Raw genomic sequence first — 23,356 nt, 5'->3', positions numbered from 1 at the left:
TAAGATGGTGGAACAGAGGGACCAGAAGATGAGAGATGACAGTAAGGGTTGGGGACTGGGTGACTTGGCTCTGTGGCTCTGTAGGAGAAGCAAAAAGATTTGGGAAAAAAAAATGACTAGCTATTTTAGATACCTTGAATTGGAAGTAACATTAGGGCTTTCAGATGAAATCAGTGGGGACTGAAGACTGTGGACAGTAGTTGTGTCCAAATAATGTAAGCTTGGTGGTCACTTGGAGCCTGTGGTTAATAAGAGTAAGAGGGCCAAGGACAGATTCTTGGGGAAGATCAAGTTTAGATGGCGGGTGCAGGTAGAGGAAAAGGAGCCGAAGCCACTAAGGTAAGAGGAAGACTGGGTTAGCATAGCACCAGGGGAGGAGAAGACGAGGGGGTGGAGACGGAGAAGAAGGCTTTGGATTTGGTGGCTTGGGTCAGTGGCGAGCCAGTACCAGCAGAGCAGTGAGTGTGAGAATCAGATGCAGGGGGTTCTAGAGAGCGCAGAGACCTCTGCTGCAGAGCGGATGCTCTTTAAAGAAGTTAGAAGGAAATAGAAGGTAGCATTCAATGGGGCTGGCCAAGTCAGGGCAAGAATTTTTTTCTTGAGGAGGTGAGGGTAGTAAAACAAGTAAAGCAGACCCAGGTCATTTTAGACTCAGGGGTATTATTTAGTAGGAAGGGAGAAAATAAAGATGCAAAAATAAATGAGATATTTCATGGACCAGGTCAAAAGGCAAAGTTGGTCTACAAGTAGGAAAGCTGAGTCTCTGGAAAGGGGTGAAAGGAGAATGGAGCGCTGACTGCCTTTTCCTTACCCCACAGCTATCTCCTTAGTGAATCTGCTCATATTTCCAAACCAGCCCAGTTGTCTTTCCTCCCTGGAAGCCCCATGGAGTTCGCTAGTCACCTCTGCAGCACCAGCAACACTATGCCTATGCCTTCGTACTGTATTTGTATGGGACACTTACACACTATTTACTTATGCATTTCTATGATACTCTATACATTTCCGCTGGTGTGATTGTTTACTGGACTGAGAGCTCTGTGTGAGTAGGGACTGTGGCTTGTGTTAAGAACCTGGTATGGAAATAAATGAAGATCACCCAAATGAGAACAGGCACAGCAATTTATTCAGAGCTTACTATATAGCAAGAGAGTCAGCCACCATCACATCTGTCAGAGACCGAAAGGCAGGCAGGGGAGTGTAAAAGCTTCACAGCCGAACAAGAGGGAAGGCCCTAGTTGTGGGATGTTGGCATTGGGAAGCTGCAGGCAGCTGACTACCAGCAGGAGTCCTCTATGACTGCTTAGGGGAGCCTATTTGGCTTTCTCTGATTAGTCCTAAGGTGGAAGGCTGGAGGTGGGGGTGGAGAGAGCACAAATTAGGGAAGCTTGGTGTTATTGATTAAGTACTGACCATTTGGGACCAATTGCTGTAGAAATTGTGGTTTGACTTCCTGGACTGATTGCTAAAGGTTGTGGGTCAGAGTTCTATTTTTACATATGGTCTGGCCATTGCCCATTGGTATATTCAGTCTCTCACTAAATTACATTTAATTATTATCAAAGATGTTTCAGGGAGGGGAGAATGGGGGAGCCAAAATCAGATGGCCTGAGTGTGAGGAAAGTGTGAGAGCATAGTTGGTTGAGCAGGAGGATGTCATTGGTGGCTGGGTGGGGTGTCAAGCCCCAGGGGAATAGAGAGCTTAGGAAGGGGAAGGAAGGGTGGAACCAGTCAGTCCTGTTTCTTAACCTTTCTATGAGTGTGGGAGTGGCTGGGGGACTTGTTGGCTCAGGCCTGCCTGGGTTTGGAAGGCCAAAAGGAGGATGGGCAGAGGCCTTGAAAATCTTGGTGGAGCAATCCTTGGTGTAGAGGGTTGGGGAAGATGTTCTGTATAAAGTGCACCTGATTTCACTAATCATGCATTTCATAGGCTTGATCTTCACTCTGTGATCATGAATCGCAGCAGCATATTCATTTTTTTAGAGTGTGAAAGAGGAGGAAAGAGGGAAATGGAGGGAATGAGTTGGTTTGGAGTGACTTGCAGTTGCTCAAAGTAAGGGGGCAGCAGTAGAGCCCAGAAAGATCGCCTCTGTGACCTGGGTTTCACCTCCAGAGAGCTGGCCCTGGGCACCTCCTCAGTCTTCTGGTCAAATCCTAAAATGGGCTCCTGAGGTCTCTGTAACCTCAGATAGCAAGTGACCTATTGGCTTCAGCTCTGCAGAGGAAACAGAGTGAATGAAATGACAGATTAAAAACAAAAGATTATACAGATTGACTTCTGGTCAAGATGGAGGCATAAGCAGACATGCTTTGCTTCCTCGTGCAACCACAAGAAGAATCACAACTAACCTCAAAACCAGAAACACCCAGAACTGCCAGAAAATCGAACAGTATGGAAATCTGACAACTGAGGATTTAAAGAAGCCAAATTCATCCAGGTGGGTAGGAGGGGCATAGATGGGGAGATGCAGCAGAGAGGACACAGTGTGGTGAGAAGTGGCAGTGGCGGCAGAGGTGGTGGAACAGGTGGTCCCACATTCACAGGTGGTGGAAAAAAATTGGAGAGATACCTTGGGAGCAAGCGATCCCAGCGTCAGACCAGACCGTGCAGCCCAGGGTTCCAGCACTGGGAAGATAATGCCCCGTAACTTCTGGCTGTGAAAACCAGTCGGGACTGGGGCTGTGGAAGAAACTGCCAGTTTCTAAGGAGAGTTCATTTAAAGGGCCCATATGGGCTTAAAATATACACAGGCCCACTCACTCTGGGAATCTCCACCAGGGCAACAGCTAGAGGGGAGCTAGTCACATACAGGAAATGAATGAATTGACTAGAAATGAGGCGAGTGCCAGGCAAGCTTCCAGAAGCCAGGTAGCAGCATTGTCCCTTCTCTGACCCCTCACCCCCTACAGAGCCACAAAGCGGTGAGGCATGTTGCCTCATTCTGGTAAACCTAAAGCTCCATCTCATACAACTTAACAGGTGTGCTAAGACAGGGGGTCAAAGCAGCTCTACCTAATACACAGAAACAAACACAGGGAGGCTGCTAAACTGAGGAAACAAAGAAATATGGCCCAAATGAAAGAACAGACCAAAACGCAGAAAAAGAGCTAAATGAAACAGAGATAGCCAACCTATCAGATATAGAATTCAAAATGCTGATGATCAGGATGCTCAGAGAACTCATTGAGTATGGCAAAAACGTAAGGGAAGAAATGAAAGCTGCACTAAGTGAAATAAAGAAAAATCCACAGGGAACCAATAGTGGAGGGAAAGAAGCCAGGATTCAAATCAACAATTTGGAACATAAGGAAGAAATAAATATTCAATGAGAACAGAATGAAGAAATAAGAATTTTTTTTTAAAAATGAGGAGAGTGTAAGAAGACTCTGGGACATTTCCAAAAGGGCCAACATCTGTCTGAATCATAGGGATGCCAGAAGGAAAAGAAGAAGAGCAGGAAATTGAAAACTTATTTGAAAAAATAATGAAAGAAAAGTTCCCTAATTTGGAGAAGGAAATAGACATACAAGTCCAGGAAGCACAAAGAGTCTCAAACAAGTTGGACCCAAAAAGGACCACACCAAGACACATCATAATTAAAATGTCAAAGGTTAAAGAGGGAATCTTAAAAGCAGCAAGAAAAAAAAAAAGAGAAGAGTTACTTACAAAGGAGTTCCCATAAGACTATCAGCTGATTTCTCAAAAGAAACTTTGCAGGCTAGAAGGGACTGGCAAGTAGTATTCAAAGTGATGAAAAGCAAGGACCTACAACCAAGATTACTCTATCCAGCAAAGCTATCATTTAGAATAGAAGGGAAGATGAAGTGCTTCCCAGACAAGGTCAAGCTAAAGGAGTTCATCATCACCAAGCGATTATTACATGAAATGTTAAAGGGACTTATTTAAGAAAAAGAAGATCAAACCTATGAACATTAAAATAAAATGATAACAAACTCACAGCTGTCAACAACTGAATCTAAAAATCAAAAACAAAAACAAACTAAGCAAACAAGCAAAACAGGAACAGAATCTTAGGTATGGGGATCATTTGGAGGGTTATCAGCTGGGAGGGGGAAGGGGGAGAAATGGGGGGAAAGGCGCATGGATTAAAAAGCATAACAGGAAGGTACAAAATTGATGGGGGTGTTAAGAATAGTATAGGAAGTAGAGAAGCCAAAGAACTTATATGCATGACCCATGGCTATGAATTAAGGGGGAGAGGGGTTGCTGCAGGGAAGGGGGGTAACAGGGAAGGGGGACAAAATGGGAAAAATTGGGACAACTATAATAGCATAATCAATAAAATATACTTTAAAATTTTTTAAGTAAATAAAGTATACAGCCTGCTCAAGATTGAGATAGGCTGTTAGTGGGTGACATGCAGGACAGCAACCTGGGGTGTGGCCTAAATATAGGGCTGCTTAACTCAAAACCCAAAAACATTGAAATGGGGGCACTTACTGGGGGCTGGTTCCTGGTCTGGAGGTGAGGGGTGGGGGCCCTGTTAACAGACTAAAGGGGACCATTTGCCTTCGTGCATCAAAGCCCAAACTTGAACAGGAGCTTGCAGCCAAGAAAATAAGGGTTTATCAATTGAGGAAATGACGCCAAACCCAGAGTCACAGGTGAGCTAGTGCTCAAAGATCTGGCTCCCCAATGGCTTCCAGGAGATGGGTTATACAGAGGAAAAATCATTAATCATTGTGGCTAAAGGAGTTGGGGTCATGGTCACTACTGATTGGTTGAGGCTAGGGTAGGAGGTAGTCAGCTGATCATTGTGTCGGGTCCTGATGTCAGCCATGGCCATTGTTCAGTTTGGTTTCATGAAGGCATGGCCAGCTTTCATGGACCTGGTGGCTGAAACACAACTGAAATCAAGATGTTATCTGCTTGATGGAAACTCTGTTTCTGTGGTTAACAGACTTTAGGTTTTGTTATAAAGACAATGTGATACTGACCTGAATCTGATGTCGTAGAGCTTAATGATTAAGGGAAGGGAGTGGGTGGACAGAAAGGAGAAAGGGTCACGTGTAAGAAATGGAGTTTCTGAGCCGTTACACCTCCACTTGCAAGCTGCTCTTGGTCAAACAGAAAAGTGGACAGAAGAGGGCTAAAACGCGAAAGGAAGCTGAGGGCCCTGTATCCCTTTTATGGGAGGAAAGTTTATGGGCTCTTGATAGGCGATGTCAGTCTTGGTTTGGGCTGGGAAGGGAAATACAGGATCGATCACATTGCCTGCAAGGAAACAGTTGCTTGGAAGAATACCGTGCACTCAGTCCTGGAGGATGCTAAAGCAGAGGCTGTTTTTGCTTTTTCCGTTAGGGCTGCTGGAGAGGAGAGGAGATGAGGTTTCTCAAGTTCCTTCCCTCGCTGGAATTTGATGTAGTCTCTTAAGAGCAATGCAACTTTATGTCATGTGGTAGAAGGCTAGAGCTGCTTTCTCTTCTTGAGCTCGGTGCCCCCTTTGCTTATTGCTTCAGGTCATTTCATGTCTCCACCTGTCTCCATAAATCTGAGATCCAGGATCTCACGAAGGTTGTGCTGTGGGTTTGCTGGTCTATCTGTGAGTGGCTGGGGATTAGATTAAGACTCAAATTCAAGCACTCCATTTGTGATTTTGAACTACTTTCTTCCCTTGGCAGTGGACAAAATCCCCTCATTGTATTGTCAAAGTCCACCCGCTGTTATTTCAGAAGTGCCTTTAAGTTGTTGCTTGATATTGAAATCAGGAGCAAGAGGAGGAGCTTGCTCAGGCTGGCAGCGGCCACGCATGGGAGGCCTGTGCTTACTTGGGGCGCTGTGGAGAGGGGGGAGGGGCGGGCCGCGCTGAAAACATGAGGAAGCTGAACTCCCAATCTCTGAGTCAGGATGTGGGAAGGCAAAGACTGATTATATAAAATAAGACATTATGGTTCGTAGATTACCAGCCCCATGAACAGGCACGTATCTGTCCACATAAAAACATTGCTTCTTTTTTTTGTTTTTTTTGTTTTTGCATCAATGCAGTTTTTATCACTGTCTTCATTGGTATAATTGGCTAGCTGCCATTTATTCATTAATGAAGGGTTGTTGAGTGGTTGTTACAATAATGTCTGATATATTCTATTTGCTTTACATGTACTAACTCATTTTCTCTAATTCTGGCAGCAACCATATGAAGTTGGTTTGTCACTATGCTCATCTTACAGATTTATAGGAAATTGAGGCACAGGGATTATCCAGGATTACACAGCTAGCAGGTGGCAGGCCACGTCATCTCTCTGAGCCACTCTGACCAATACCAGGCATTGCATCGTGTGTGACTTGTTTCTAACAATACAAACAATGTCTACGGGAAGAGATATAAATACTCCTGTAAATGATCTCAGTCTGGTGCTTTAGGGCTCATACCGCATTGATAATTTCCATTTAATCCTCGCAGCATGATCTCCATCTCAGACTAAAGTGGAGGGCTGACAGTTTAGGATCACAGAACCAGGGAGCAAGAGAGAAGATGCCAACCTAGGTTTCATCCTCTCTTTGTTGCATGTGGCTGACACGGGCTTGGTCCCTGCAGAGCGGAGAAGGGAAGTGACCTTGGGGGGGGGGGTGGCCCTGGCTGGGGACACAGTAATAATAATACAATACTTGTCAGGCTCTTCCTCCTAGACTTTGGAATCCCCACTCTCCCATTTTTCTGCCACTAATTCTAGGCACGCCTGGGGTGGGGGTGGGGGTCAGGGGCTCCCTCCCCGCTGCAGTACTTGGCTCAGTTACTACATTGCGGCCACCTCCCCGCTCTCCTGAGTCTGCTGATGATAGAACTAAAGTCATCCTTGACCTGGATGGAAAACTGTCCAGATACCAGTCCCCCTCAGGTTACAGCAAACGCATTGAGATCTTTCTACCGGCCTGGAGAGGTCCTCTCCTGGGGTTATTCTGTCACATTGGTCCCAATGCTATCCTTTGCATCCATCTGGACTTGGTGAAGACTTCTTCAGTATCACATTTCCCTTCCCCAGGATTCTGACCCCAGGCCTGAGGCGGAGCTAGACTTGCAGCGTGACTCATGGCAGTGGTCTACCTGGGAGCTTGTTAGAAATGCAAATTCTCAGACCCTACCCCACCACTACTGAATCTGAATCTCTGGGGGTTGATTCTGCTTTAACAAGCTCTCTAGGGAGGGTGTCCGACTGTCTTGATTTGCACCAAAAGGAGGGATTTCCCGGAACACAGGACTCTCAGTATTAAAACTGAGGCGGATTGGTCACTCTGTCTTCAGGTGCCTCTTACCTGAGCTGCGGGCTGTTGAACAATGGACATTGTGTGTGGTCAGCAGCCCCCCCCCACCCCCAACTGCTCCTGGTTACCTATCTGTGGATTGGAATTGTGCTTCCTGCTTTTTTCTTTAAAACGAGCTTTTTTTCCCAAGAGGCTACTTGGTCCTTCAAGCATTTCGAACTCAGAGGGCCGCCGGACAAGGCCCTGCAGACTATGCTAATTAGGGCTGAATGAGAAGCTTCTGCTAAGGCCTCTCTTCCCCTGGAAACCATGTTCTCTTCTGCAGGTGGTCTCAGAAGTCTTTGGAAGTCCTCTATTGCCAGTATGAGGAACAAACATTCATTGAGCCAAACATACCATGTACTGTCCTTGGGGTTACACTTATGCTAAATTATTCCTAATGGGTCATTATAACAGGTTCTTAAGGATGAAGTGTCAGAACATGAGAGGGATAGGACTTCAGGGACCATTGAACCTTGCCACTCAAATGTGGTCCACCTGGGAGCTTGGTAGGAGGGTAATATGAGTATATAGGGCCCCACCCCAGACCAACTGAATCAGAGCCTGCAGTTTAACAAGATCCTTAGGTAATTTGAATGCATTTTTAAAATCTGAGAATCCCAAAGCCCTTGTTATGCAGACGAAAAAAACTGAGACCCAGTGAGATTAAGTGATTTGCTAAAGGTCACTCATGAATGGGACTTGGCTAGAGTTAGGATCCAGTTCCAAGTCTCAAGTCCAGTGCTTTCCTCTATACCTGGCTGCCTTTCTACAGGGCCATATTTTGTTTGTCTGGTTCTATCTATTGAATGGACTTGAACTTCATTAAATTTACTAAAAATACCTTAGATTCTGTCCACTAATTCAGAAGGAACTTCCTTTAATTTATCCGAGTGGGTAGTACTACTTTGCTTCTTAATTTCTTGTGTGCATTTATTAGATTGACTTAGCACTTATATGAAGTCATCACCTGCCATATAATATAAGTTTCTGGACTAGATGTATATAACTGCCACCATCTTTATAAAGACAAGCATTCTATATGAGAAAAAAAATCAAACATTTTACTATTTTTTTATTGATTTTATAGGTGGTATTTATATCTGTTATTGCACTGTACACACACGCTGGAGAAAATGTTTGTCATTTTATGGTGGATCACAGCTGGGTTTGTGGACCTCACCTGGGATTCGTTATTTTAAAACTACTTCCAAAATTTTGGTTGCATATGATGATGAATTGACAGTGTCCCTATGGAACTGTTTTAAAATATTATGTGTTAAAATGTCAAAATGGTTACATGTATTTAACCAAATGGTTACAATATGGATTGATGAACATTTAGGTAAGGGGCTCACTCTCAAGTCAGCATTATCTGTTGTCCCAATTATCAGGAGCATTTCTGGTCTGCTCTCCCCACACGGTAAAAGTCCATCTGACTGAGGTTAGTGAAGGGGATGTGGGCATCTAACTACTCCATAGACATATTTTCAAGGAGTTCCTTGAACTTTCAGGCCTATCCCCTATGCTTGCCTTCTGAGTTACTTAGTGACCCCAATTCCTGAGTTGTTCGGAGTTGGTTTTTAGTTCTTCTTCTCTCTCAGGCAATTCTCGTATGTCCCCTTCTCCCATCTCCTGAAATATTGTTGACATACTTTGCTGTCATTTTCCCTCCCTGGATTTATACCTTCCTAGTCTTTGATGCCATTTGGGGGGATGGGTTGCGGTTGAGAGTATATTAACTCTGTGATAGTGAACTGGAAGTCTTTCATTTGTAATTAAAAAAAAATGTTTTATATGGTTTTTGTTATAAGCTCCTTCTTATTCCTAATTTTGTACATGCCCCTCCTCTTTTTTTTAACTCCCTCACTTGCATTTTGACTAGTTTACTGGTCTTTATGATGTACTGAATTTGGGGAAAGTTTTTTTTAGTTAATTTGAATATATCTTCTAGTCTTTAACATTATATTATTTTTACTAATTCCTACCCCATAACACCTCTAATTTGATTTTTTCATCTTCTCTTAAGTTTCCTAAATTCTAGGGTTTTTTGTTTTTGTTTTTTTCCCCCTGGCTGCCTGATTTTTCTTTTTTCTTTTAAAGCATGAAGACATGTAAAACTCAAATTTTCCAGAGTAGCTAAGTTTTTATATTTGGCAGTAAAGATTTCAGTTTTGATATTATCTTTGTCCCAAGACTTATTTGGGAGAGTGTTCTGTAGTTTCAAGCTGGTTTTCTTTTGGGGACACTAGTCTTATGTTTTAGTTTATAGTTTTATCACATTAATAATGACAGTCAGATATCAGATAGTACAACTTACACAATCTCCACTTTTTAAAAATTTGTTATATTTTTCTTTATGGCCTCGGTGTAATACATTTTAAAAATATTCCATGGTTAATTTAGTATCTGTAATAAAGTAGTGGTTTGTCTCATTTCTATGTTATCTTTTGTTTAAAAAATAAAATAAAACAAGCATGGTTAAGAGTACTTAGAAATCTCCCTGCCTTTGTTGGTCTCCTGCCTGGAGCAGCCTGAGGGCTAAGTCTTCATTACCAGGGTAGTAATGGGGCCAAGACTGAGATGAAATTCCATGCGAAAGGTTCTCCTTCCCTGGCCACTCCTGAAATTACAGACGCAGAGAGTGCAACGTGATCTCTCACTAGCCTCTGGTAGAAATTCTTGTTTGATCTCCGGCCAGATATCACCATCTGGTAATTTGGATGTTTCAGGAGTTTTAGCCCCGAACATTTTGGCTGCTTATCTAAATAACTGGGAGCTGGTCATCCTGCTGGGTCCTGGCTGTTATCTCATCAGATATTATAAACATGTTCACTTTCTCCCTGAAGGGAAAATGGATTGGGTCATAGAGAAGTTTTTCTCCCCTCCACTTGGTTTTTTGAGTTGTAGCAGTAGGATCACAGGTCCCTTTATCTAGCTGGTCAATAACAATATATTGAATGTTTACACTGTATAAATAATGACATATGGGCAAGTGACATAGTCCCTGTCCTTGAGAAGCTCATTCGTAATACCATGCTGGGAAGACACAGCTGGAAAAGAATATAGTGACACATTAACATGGCTGATAGGGGAATATACAGGTATTAGGGGAGCACAGAGGAAGACGCATTTAATTTTCTTCAAGAATGGATTAATGGGGAAGGTATCAGGGAGAAGATGGTGTTTAAATTGGTTCTTGAAATCTAAATAGGCACGAGCTGGTTAGAGATGGAAGGACAGGCGTTCTAACTGAAGGGAATACCGTGCATGGTTTGGCTTTGGGAACAATCGAGCTGGAGGAGTTACCCTAGAGTCAGATGGTTAAGAGCTTCAATTGCCAGGTAGAGGAATTTGCACTTTCCTCTGTTGGCAATGGGTAGTCATTATAGATTTTTAAAGATATGATCAGCCCTGGCTGGTATGGCTCAGTGGATTGAGCACTGGCCTGCAAAACAAAGAGTTGCTGGTTCGATTCCCAGTCAGGGCACATGCCTGGGTTGCAGGCCAGGTCCCAAGTTCGGGATGCACAAGAGGCAACCACATATTGCTTTTTCTTTCCCTCTTTCTCCCACCTTTCCCCTCTCTCTCAAAATAAATAAACAAAATATTTAACGATGGGATCAGATCATTTTTAATTTTGGTATTTAAATTGTGGTTCTCTACTACACATGTTTACTATTCCAAATATGATTTGTCCAGAGTAGGTGATTAAATTTTTTCTTCTCCTGATGTATACAATTTATGATTCAGATTTAGACATCTGTGCCACTTGCCATGAACATGCCACCTGCAAGCAACGAGAAGGGAAGAAGTTGTGTATTTGCAAGTATGGATTTGTGGGCAACGGGAGGACTCAGTGTATTGGTAAGTTCTGAATCCTGTGTTAAGTTAAAATGTTGAACGAACCAAGAAACGGCATTCTCTAGTGTTAAAGGGTTGATGTCCTTGAGGAGAAAACATTGTTATTTTTTCACTGTTTTTATTACCAGAAGTTTTGTCAATTATAATAAGTCTTTGTTTCTTGCCTCTGGTGTTTCCAAGGAAGTATCTATCCCTCACGTTAGAGGTCATTGGACTGGAATCTCTGGAAATTCTCTAGTCTAACACAGATTTAAAATCTGTCTCAAATCTTAAGTTGAACTTAGCAATTCAAGTCAATATTGAGTTTCTTAATTTCTCCTGTTGTTTGGGTATAAAAACAACTTACATTAGTATCATGAGTAAAAACAAAACACAATTGCCTGTTAGACTTTTTGGCTAATTGATGAAATACTGTTGCTTTGAGTGTTATGTCTACCAGAATCCATTCTCCAAATTTTCTGTGGTTATGACCCTTTGGAGTCTTGGGTGACTTAAAACAAAGACATTTAGGCTAGAAGCAGCTGAGATCATTTTTTGCCTCGTGGTATCTGTCATGCCATGAGAGTCAGACCATATCCAAGTTTAAGTCCAACTCAGAGAGAGGGAGAGGGTCACAACAACTTTGTAATAATGAATGTTACTATAATAACCGTTTCCTCCCAGCAACCTTGCTGCATGCAGTAAGAATAGTGATAGTTTTGCCTTGAGGTTGTGGACTTGACAGTGTGCACAACTTTGTTGTGATATCTTTTTTTTTTTTTAAATCCTTACCCGAGAATATGTTTATTGATTTGGGGTGCAGGAAGAGAGAGGGAGAGGGAGAGGGAAAGAGACAGAGACAGAGACAGAGACAGAGACAGAGACAGAGAGAGCGCCTGTGAGAGAGCGAGCACCATTGATGAGGGAAACACTGATCAGTTGCCTCCCCGATGCTCCTTTTGGTGTCGGGGATGACGCTCCAACCAGCTGAGCCACCTGGCCAGGGTTGTTATGATATCTTTGTTTTTTTCCCCTCTTCTTTAGAAAAAATAATAACAACAACTCAGTTTTGAGTTCAAAAAGCCATATTCTATTTCACAGATAGAAGCTTTGACAATCACACACCACTGCTGATCCCTGCAGGCTGGAGTGGTGCCTTCGTTGACTTTTTAGGATTCTGCCCATGAGAAGTGTGGCTGCCCTGCTATTCAAGGCTCCTGAGGGAGTTTCTGTCATCCCTCCCCCACCCCCACCCCCCCACCGGTGGCTAGCAGGGGCTGGGCCAGGCAGCTGGAGTTGAGGACCGTGGATAATCTTTTTCTGTGCCCTTCCAAATGAGTTCCTCCTCCCAGGAAAACTCCCTGCCACCTTGATTGCTTTTTGACTTCTGAACAATACAGACTTCACCCAATGGAAGGAGGGGGCTTTATAAGTTTATGTGCTACTTGCTAGACACTGCATTTTCCAGTACTTGGCCTGCTGACATCATGCCACAGGTTACAGGTGAGGTTGTACCTGTGCAGAGGTGCTACTGCATGGCATTATGCCAAGGGACCTAAAATTTAGAGAATCTCCTACAAGCCCAAATGTCCCTTCTTGTGAAGTCTGCAGCGGAGAGAGAGAGGCATGCCTCAGAGACAATGGCAGAAATGGTAAAGGACAGAAAGGACTCTTTTTATGGGCAACTGGACTTGTGTGAAACCCCCATGCAGTGCTTGGTCAGCTGGGCCGGACGCTGGGCCTGGTTCTGACCTGAGGGCCCTCTGACTTTCTAAGTGCTCAGGCAGGTCTTACCACAGACAGTTTTAACCATGAATCGCATTCCAGGTTCCATTAAATTGTAACAAAGGTAATACCAGAAAAATGAAAGAAAAAACCTATACCAGCTTTTTGGGGGGGGGGCGGGGGTACTTTTTATTTTCCAGGATTTTTTATTTTTATTTTTACTTTTTTAGAGACAGAAGGAGGGAGGAGAGAGAGAGAGAGAAACAGAGAGAGAGAGAGAGAGAGAGAGACAGACAGACAGACAGACAGACAGAGAAACAGAGAGAAACATCAATGTACGCCGATTGGTTGCCTCCCATACACACCCCAACCAGAGACCGAACCCACAACCTTTTGGTGTAGGGGATGATTGTCCAACCACCTGAGCCACCTGCCAGGGCTTGGGGGAGTACTTTCCCGTTAGCAGGAATTGAGTGCTATTGTGAGAGAGGCGGTAGAACTGCTTCGAGGGAACCTGTGCTGTAATAAATAACTAAATAGCAAACAGAAAAACTGTGGTTCATAAGGTAATGGTTCCAACCCCTCCTCCCTCGCCCCCATCAAAAGACAAAAACACTTCCCACCACTAGCTGGACAGATCAGCTCTAAAAAGATACATAGGAAATTGGTCACAGGAATTTCCTCAGATGGTAGAGGCTGGGGAAGAACAGACCACTGCCTGTTCTTGTAAATAGAGTTTTATTAGAACACAGCATTGTTCATTTTTTAACCTGTTGTCTATAGCTGTTTCGGGCCCCAAAGACATGGCCAAGCAGTTGTAACCAGAGACCTATGACTGGCCCTTTACAGTGAAAGTTTGCTGACTCCTGGGCCAGGGGACAGAAACGGGAGGAGCTTTACTTTCATTTTGTACCTATATCAAGTTATTGAATTAAAAATACTCAAGGCAGAAATCTGTTGCCCCCGGAATACAACAGGGATGCCAGCCTGTTAAACTGAGCCTGCCGTTGCCCAGGGACAGCCAACTGACCTGGAGTCTGCATGATCCTTCCCCATGTGGGAAGGCCACCCTCCCCTCCACACCCCCACTCTTATTAGGGATTTCTGGACCCAAGGGAAAATAGGACGACGACCATGTCCAGCTTGAAGCAGCTAGAGGAGCACAAGACCTTCACCCATTGTCCTTTATAAGATTATAAAGGATCTTAAGTCTGAGAGGGGGAAATTGTTACAGAGTGGGGGTCCCCCCCAAATAATAAATAAATTAATTAATTTAAATAATAAATTAATGGGACTACATCAAACTAAAAAGTTTCTGCTCAGGAAAAGAAAACATCAGCAAGATGAAAAGGGAACCAACCACATGGGAAAATATATTTGCCAATGATACCTCAGACAAGGGATTGATCTCCAAAATATATAAAGAACTCATATGACTCAACACCAAGAAGACAGACAACCCAATTAAAAAATGGGCAAAGGACCTGAACAAACACTTCTTCAAAGAGGACATACAGAGGGTCCATAGACATATGAAAGAATGCTCAACATCACTAGCCATCAGAGAGATGCAAATAAAAACCACAATGAGATACCATCTCACACCAGTCAGAATGGCCATCATCAACAAATCAACAAACAGTAAGTCCTGGCGAGGATGCGGAGAAACGGGAACCCTAATGCACTGGTGGTGGGAATGCAGACTGGTGCAGCCACTATGGAAAACAGTTTGGAATTTCCTCAAAAAAATAAAAATGGAACTGCCTTTTGAACCAGCAATTCCATTGCTAGGATTATATCTGAAAAATCCTGAAACACCAGTTCAAAAGAACCTATGCATCCCTATGTAAAAAAATAATAATAATAAGGGGAAGAAAAAGAAAAAAAAACCTCAAGGCAGGCTTCCGTGGTTTCATCAAGCACCCTATATTCCAGTCCCGCCTCACTGGGTGCCTAATGTTATCCGCATGGGTCACTGAGGAGCTGTTCCTGCCACAGCATAAGCCCTGCTCCCGGATGAAGCTTAAGCGCTAATACCATTGTGTTTCCTGGTAACCCAGAAGTAACAATTTTTCCAGTTAATCACTACGTGCAAAATCGTCCTCCTCTGGCTTCCATGAAAAGAGCAAGGAGAAAGGCTGAGCCGGAAAAGTGGGATTCTTCTGCCAGATATCTTTCCCCAGGACTGCGATAAGATCTTTCCAAATGTGGGAAAGTTCAGAAAGAATGCCCTGCTCCCAATCTTCAAATACGTTGGATTTCCAGATGGAGATGATGGATTTCTCTTGTGGTGTCATACCTCCCCCCCACCCCCCAGCACATAACTCCAAGGGGCCCATGTCCTGTATGTAGTCTGAGGAGCACAGGGACAGGAAACGAAGCTGGGGAAGTAGGTCGCAGAATGTAGATTTCGTAGCACAGGGCAGGCGGGTTGTCCACGGTATGGACTGATAGCCTTTTTCCTGGATGCTCTCTCAATGTTTCTATCCACAGATAAAAACGAGTGCCAGTTCGGGGCGGCTGTGGTCTGCGGGAACCATACATCCTGCCACAACACGCTCGGAGGCTTTTACTGCATTTGCCTTGAGGGATATCAAGCCACAAACAACAACAAGACATTCATTCCCAATGATGGCACCTTTTGCACAGGTACTCACGAAGGGGGCTGCCCTGACCGCAAATGGGCGCTGGCGGGACGGTGTCTGGGGGTGTGGAGAAGGGACAGGGCAGGGCCGGGACAGGGTGTGATGTCAGGGAGGGACTCTCCTGGAAGAGTATCTGTGAGGGAGGTTTGGACAGGACCTGAGTATTAGTTAATATTAGAGAATTATGGTTGATTTTGTTAGATGGGATAACAGTACTGAGGTATTTAGGATAATAATCTTATTTGGAGGTATCTAGGGGTATTATTAAGAAGTATCTAGTGTTACTATATCTGTAAGTTACTTTAAATGGCAAGATGGGACAGATTGTTGAATCTTGGGGCTGTGGGTCTATGGGAACTCACCGTAATATTCTTTTTCTTGTTCTGTGTGTTTGATCATTTTTATAACAAAGAGCAAGGAGGGATTCTCAGAGACAGTGTGCCATCTGCAGGTTCCTGTAACCCCGGGTGGGGTGTTTGTTCTTAGGGTGACTGGCACTCACCAGCTCTGTGCATATTGCCCACTAAGGTCCTGGGGGGTGGGCACCGTGATGTGGTCTCCAGGAGGTCCGAGAGCTTACCTCCCCCAGGAATAAGCTGAGTGAGGAGTGTTACTTTTCAGACCACAGGAGCTTAAACAGTCAGATTTCTGGGCATATGTTGTTCAAACACAAGGGGTGGGCAAAACCCTCCTAATTTTCCATGGCCCCGGTATCATCTGAACTCTACTTACAGCATGTCATGATAATATAGCTCTTTGGTTTTCTTAGAAAATCTTTGAAGTGATGAAGAGGAAAGGCAGGAAGAGACTGCTGGTTCTAAGATGGGTTTGTACAGACTTAATGACTTGGCTTAAAAGCTTTGCTATATTTAAAGGTTTTCAGGGAAAAGAAAGGTTTTCAGAGGAGAACATGGTTCTTACTCACCAAGAACCACAGGTTCTGATGCTCTGATTCCTTCTCCCTCTTGACCTGTACCAAGGTTAAGACCACTCCAAGGCTCCACTTGATTTATTTTTGGCATGAATGAGTACACTCCTTCAGAGAAGACATTTATAATATCCTGTTTTAGGCAGCAAAGTACTTGCCATGCCATTGCAGAAGTACAGTATTGCAGGATTAAATTAAGTGTGTGTTGTTTTTTTTTTTTTAAGGTACCAATTAAAAAGAAAAAACTTTACAAGAAGGTGATCTGGTGTTCAGTTTATTCAATACATATTTCTCATGCTCTTCTATGCTAGTGGGAGGTGATGCAGGCAGCTGATTTCAGAGAATAAAGTGTTAGTGATAGGTGAGCAAAGGGGGCGTACTGGAACCCAGAATGCACAGGGGCACTTGCCTTGGGAGTGGGGAAGGGATTGGGGAACTTTCTGGAGGACAAGGAACCTGAAATTGTGTTTTCAAGGCTGTGGGAGTTTTCCAAGAAAAAGTTTATAACTATGTCACTATAGTTTAAAAGAACACACCCTACTTTTAAAAAGATAGAAGAAAATAAATATATTTATGCAAGGTTTAAATAGATGTCAGCCTAATAACCAATCTTCTTGGAATAAAATCCTGATCTGGGCCCTGCTTCTATTTATTCTACTTCTTGTAATTATTTAGTGACTTTTTCTTTTTTTAAAAAAATTGAGATATAAATTACATGCCAAAAAATTTACCCTTTTGAAATATATAGTTCAGTGGCTTTTAGTATATTCGCAAAGTGGAGCAACAATGACCACTATCACACTTTATAATATCTCCATTCCCCCAAAAAGAAGCCTGATGTCCATTGGCAATCATTCGTTCACATGACCTTTCCTCTTGAAATATCCACTTATCACTCTGTGAAAGCTGATGGGTTACTTTTCTTGATGATACTGAGCTTTTTTTCCTTCAAAATCACAGTAGCCACAGAAACATCAGTGGACTTCAGCTGGGGCAGAGGCTGAGCAAGTTTTGGGGTATCCTCGGTTAGCCAGTGTTTGCCTGGGACCACAGGATGTGAATCATAGTTCTTGAATTATAAGGAATTCTATGACCAGATGTTTCTCATGCTTTGCAGAGTTCAAGTCAAGTTCGGGAGCTGGTTGCAGATAGGCCACTATGGATGTCACCAAGGATAGATGAGGAATGGGTGCAGGGGTTCTAGTGTAGTGGTTCCTATTCTGGAGAACCTACAGGTGTTTTGGCCGCGGGGCTGCCCCCTGAGACTCCTGGGGACCATGGAAACTTGGCCATGTGCCACAACCCAGAGGCAGAAGCTCTGGGCACTGGCAGTGGGACCGTGCTTTGACTCGAGTGGGCAGAGGGTAGGTGAAGAGACGTGAGACTGCTGTGGAAGTAAGGCCTTGGGAAAGAACCCGGCATATCTATATCCTAGGGCTTGAGCAAGTAAGAAGCAAGAGTCAAGTGTGGGGGCTGCTAACCTGTAGAGGGAGCTCAGGGGTGCCCCCCTCGCCCCCAAAAGGGGCAAAGTTGCCTTAGTCAAGGCCTCTGACATTTGAGGGAGTGAGGGGCAGAGCTTTGGAACAGCATCTTTTGATGCAAAATTCATGACCTGAACACTTAAGATGAGTGTAAATTATAACTGTCTTTAAAAATAGTAGAGATAGATATATAATACCTTTTAAATTAACTATACAGAATTTATTATACGGCTGTACTATACTACTTAACTGTTTTCTCCCCCATTGTGATTGTTTCTCTGTTTCTGTTTTGTTTTTTCGCTATTGTGAGAAAATGCTATAATGCACATCTTATACTTACAGCCTTACACATAATTAGCTCCTTTTATACATTTTGAAAAAATGGTTTCTGTGTCAAAGGTACACATTTTCATACATAGTGCCAGATTGTCTTCCAGAAAGTTCATAGCAATTTTCTCCCTGTCTTCTCATTTCATGAAGGTGTTCAATTCTTCATATCCTTGCCAACACTGGATAATATTAATAAACGATGTGAGTTTAACAGTCCTGATTTTAAATGGGTGTGTGTGTTTTCCTCTATTGTGGTTTTTTAGCTGAATTTGGCATTTGAGGAGGGAAGGTGGCAGGAAAAAGTTTTCAAGTTGTAAGGGAATAATTTTTGTCTTATTTCATGGAGTTCTTAGGTGGCGAGATGGAGAAAAGTTGGCTTTGAGAGCACATTTGTGAACTTGAAAGTTCTTGAATGCATTTTTCTTGTTCGGTCTATTCTGAGTCTTCACATTTCAAAGGCTTCTCAAGACAAGGTCTGTGTTTAAAGGGGTTTTCACAGGCTGGCTTCTTTTAAAACTTTTGCCATCTTGGCCCTCTTGTTCCAGTTAAGAGTCCCATAGATGGACTTCCTGCTTCTGTCCTGGAGCATTCAAGTCCAGTGGAACAAGCCAGGTGGCCACTCCCCAGGCCCCACGTAGCATTGCTCATGGTCATGGTAGGCTCAGGTTTGAAGGAGTGGCTTGTGCTCCAGGGCAGTCTGAGTCACTCAGAAGAGAGAGACTCATTCATGTATTAGCTAACCTGTCTTAAGGTCTGCCAGGCACTGTGCTAAGTGCTTTCCACATGTTTTATTTAATCTCCACAAAAACTCTACTATAATTAGCTTCATTTTGCAGGAGTCGTTTAGAAAGGTTAAGGAACAGACAGGTTAAGTTGCAGAATCAGTTCTGAGACCTGGGTCTTCCTGACTTTCAAACCCATGCTATTAGTTGAAAGGGCTAAATATAGAACACCAGGGCCCTGGGACCAGGTCAGAGTGTCCTGCTCAGTTTAGCTACTGTCTAACAAGAAATTGTTTTGGCTATGGATAAAGTTTAATAATCCAATATATAGAACAGGACACAGGAAATTTCCCCATTGATTAGTTAAGAATGTTAATAAGGTTGCTTAGAACATTTTTCCTTCACAAATATGTATAACCTTGGAGACCACGTGGAATTTACCAGTACATGGAGATGTTCTGATAAGCTTAACAGGTTTATCCAGCCAAGATTCTAGAATGGGTTAGAAAAGGGATGGTTTGCAGGCAGAAAAGGTAGCAGGACATTAAATGTCAAAATCGTGTTATATTCATCTCAGTGATACATAGTACACATATCAACCCTTCATTAAGGTAATTGATCATATCTTTGACAATCTCTGTGGACAGGGAATTATTGATGGGATGTTCATGCAGTTAGATTGTAATGGCAGAGGCAGTGTGGTGTAGTGGTTAAGAACATGGCCTCTGGAACCAGATACCCGGTTTCCAATCCTGGCTTCCCACTACTTACCTTCGTGACTTCAGTCCAGTTATTCAAGCACTCCATGCTTCAGTTACTTTATCTGCAAAGTGGGAGTAATAATAGCATCTGCCTCACAGGTTATTTTGAGGACTAAACAAGGTAGAAATAATTTAATAAATAATGAGTGTTTAGAACAGTGCCTACTATGTGTAAGATGATGTGCAGAAATAGTTATTAACAATCATTATAACAATTATTTTTATTAGGTTATTGAATACACACAAAGCAAACTGATTAATGACTGCAGTGATCCACACAGAGCTGATCAGTGTGTAGAAACTCCAAGTGTCTTTCAGACCACTGCTGCTAAGCTACATTTTTGCCCTATAGTTACTTGTACTGCTCATTTTTAGAACTCTACTGAAGAAAAAACAAACAAACAAAAACACATACAAAAAAACCCCACTGGTTCCCGCTATCATTTGAGAAGTCTGGAGCAGGTGGGCAGGCTGAAAAATGATATCTGTGTCAAAGCTATACATACATACATATTTTACAAATCCCTCAAAATGAGATTTAAAAAAAATCTTGATAAGCTACAAGGATGGATCAAATCATTTCTAAAGTTTGTCCTAGATTGAGATTGAGTTTATTTTACATTATTTTTCTTTTAAGAATCCTTTCTTAACAATTGCCAAAAGCATCATGATTTTATTATCACCAATTGTTTAGTCCTAGGTTTTACTGGTTTCATTTCTCTTTGAAGAAGTACAGCTCTTTGTTGCACTTCATTATGTCTTCCCCTGTCTTGCCATTATTTATTCTGTTTTTCACTGGCTTCCGTGTTTACTCAAAATCTTTTTCAGAAAAGAACTGTCAGTGGTATGAGTTCTGGGATCATTCATGTTCTGAAAGGTCATTCCCTTGTTTAAATATAGCACAATGTTTTACTCTATTTTCCTTAGAACTCTGTAAGCATGATTCCATTGTTATCTTGCATTCAGTGTTTCAGACAAGAAGTCCTAGGTCAGATGAGTTCTCTTTTCCTCATAGATTACCATTCCTTTGTCTCAGGAGGTTTATAAAATTTCCCCTTATTCTATGAAGTTCAGAATGGCTTTCATTTTTTAATATTCATGCCTGTCAGTTGTAAAGGCTCTTTGGATTTGAACACATGAGCTGTGGGATTTTTTAATATTAATTCTTATACATTTACTCCATTCTCTTTTGCATTTCCTCTTAAATGAACACTGATGGTTGCCAAGTGGAATGGAGATGGGAAAAAAGAATACAGAATAGTATAAAAATATAATCTAAAAAAATTAAATGGATACTGAGTATTTTGGATTGGTTCTTATATCATATTTTTGTCCTATATTCTAGCTCATATTATTTCTTTTTCTATGTGATTTTGGAGAATTCCTCAAGTTGGAATCTGCACATTTATTTTTCAGTATCAACCAACCTATTATTCAGTGCGTCTATTGATTAAGTTTTTATTTTTGGCATTCATATTTTGTTTTTAATTGCCGAGACCTCATTTTAAAAATTAATTCAGTTTTCTCTTCATCTTGTTTGGGCCTCTGCCTCTCTTTTTATGTCAAAACTGTCTTAATTAGCCCTGGCTGGTGGGACTCAATGGATTGAGCACCAGCCTGAGAACTGAAGGGTCAGTGGTTCGATTCCCAGGTCCCCGGCAAACAATCCATGTTTCTCTCCCTCTCTTTTTCCATCACTTTCCCTTTCTCTAAAAATAAATAAATAAAAATTTTATAAAAAACTGTCTTAATTATCTATTACTACATGACCCCCCCCCCTTGGATTTAGTGGCTTAAAACAACAATTTATTATTTGTCACAACTCCATGACTGGGTAGCTTTGTCGCTTGTGTAGATACATCCAGCTGGGGGCCAGGCTGGGCTGGTAGGTAAGAGAAGGCCTCTCTCACATGTCTAGGGCCCTGAGGCAGACTGTCAGCCAGGCACCTTAGTTCTCCTCCATGTGGGGTCTCATCTTTTAGGACCTCTTTCCCAAGCATGATAGCCTGGATCTCCTTACAGTGTGGCCACTGAGTCAGAGAGAGGGAAAGAGGTAGCTGCCAGGTGTCTTCAAACGTAGGTCCAGAGAAGGCCAGATGTTACTTCTGCCGCATCCCATTGGCCAAAGCAAGCCCCAAGGCCAGCCCAAGGGGAGTGGCATGCAAGAAAGGGAGAGGAAGAATTGGTGCCAGCCGCCTTTGAAGACAATCTCCCACAGAGTTCCCCAAAGTTAGCGGCACTAAAAGTTTAGGTTGAACAGAATTGGTAGCTTGTGTGGGCTCCTTCAGCAACTGAGTGAATTACTGGTTCCCAAGCAAAAGATCAGTAATGAGGTATTCGCTGGTCCAAGACCAAAAAAAAAAAAAAAAAAAACCAAAGAAAAAGGAGAAAATATTGAATTTCAATAGTCACATTAAACAGATTTAAAAGGATCCTTATTTTCTTCTTCTATGAAATTATGATGTTAGTAGTTTTCTGGAAAGAAAAGTTTTCATCTGGCAAAATAGAATATTGGCCACCTTATAGCAGTCCTTCCAAAATTACTGGTCTTTGAAATCCCCGAGTCTGGGAGCAACCTGACATTCTCCAGTCATGCTGCACCCTGTCCGCTGCCCTGCAGCGACTCTTGCCCAAGTCCCGGGAAATGTCCCACTTCACTTAAGGTACGTTTATTCTCCAAGTGAAACCGGTGTGCGTGGCTCTGATGGGATTCCTCCAGTTTTTAGTTTTGTCTCTAAGCCAGTTCAGGGAGCGGGTGAGGGGCTGCCAAATGGCTGAGAGGATTCCTTTTCAGACTGAATTCTGTGTGTGTTTTTTTTTTGCCCCTGGACCTGCTACTTCTCATAATCCTCAGTCAAGGGGAAAAATCTGCCAGGAAGCATGCCTAATCCTTCTTGAAGCCTGTTTTAAGCCCTGGTTATCTTGATAAAATTAGCGAGACCCTTCCGAATGATCCCTTTACTACCTGTCCTGCTATCCTATGTTCATTTTTGAAAGCATTTTTCACTCTTGTCTAAGTTGTTTGGTATTTGGAGTTCTTCATAGATTTTTAGTATGTGGTTGAGGCCATCCTTATTTTATAGCAATTGATTTTTTCTCGCATACTTTTTTGGTTCGTTTTATCTGGTGTCAGAGAGTTGGTGATGGTTGTTGGTTTTTATAAATCCCCTAACAAGGTCACGAGTGCTTATTGAGCACCTCTTAGTGAAGGATGTATGAGAAGACCCTTTAAGGAGAAAAATAAAATTCATGATACAATTGTAAACAAATGCATCCATTTGTAAGTGTGGAAGGCGAATGTGAAAAATGGCTGTCACAATGTCGCACCCCCTCCCCTTTTCTCCTTTTTCTGTTTTTTCTCTCCCTCTTATATTTGGGATGGGTCTCAAGACATCGATGAGTGTGAGGTTTCCGGCCTGTGTAGACAAGGAGGACGGTGTGTGAACACTCACGGGAGCTTTGAATGCTACTGTATGGATGGATACTTGCCAAAGAGTGGGCCCGAGCCTTTCCACCCAACCAGAGATGCTACGTCATGCACAGGTAGGTTTCTGCCAAAGAATGCAGCCTCGGAATGTGAGTTTCTGTTGGAGGCCTCTTTCTCCTGCCCCGAGCCGGTGTCCGTGGGTCTGTGTTGGGGATTATTAGTACCTTTGCACA

The 23,356-nt window shown here is 42.8% G+C and overlaps 1 protein-coding gene across 1 annotated transcript in view; it reads left to right on the top strand.

Annotated features, from left to right (window-relative positions):
* Positions 1-23,356, top strand: part of SUSD1 (sushi domain containing 1) — a 106,420-nt gene that overhangs the window by 2,087 nt on the left and 80,977 nt on the right. Inside the window, exons 2-4 of the mRNA XM_090275960.1 lie at positions 11,015-11,128; positions 15,323-15,478; positions 23,087-23,239. Of these exons, the coding sequence (XP_090132086.1) occupies positions 11,015-11,128; positions 15,323-15,478; positions 23,087-23,239 (423 nt within the window). The remainder of the gene's footprint in view (positions 1-11,014; positions 11,129-15,322; positions 15,479-23,086; positions 23,240-23,356) is intronic.

Source organism: Furipterus horrens, unplaced genomic scaffold (assembly GCF_987537825.1).
Source record: "Furipterus horrens unplaced genomic scaffold, mFurHor1.1.pri manual_scaffold_4, whole genome shotgun sequence".
NCBI lineage: Eukaryota > Metazoa > Chordata > Mammalia > Chiroptera > Furipteridae > Furipterus > Furipterus horrens.
The sequence above is the reverse complement of the archived record's forward strand: the minus strand, read 5'-3'. Positions and strand labels throughout refer to the sequence as shown.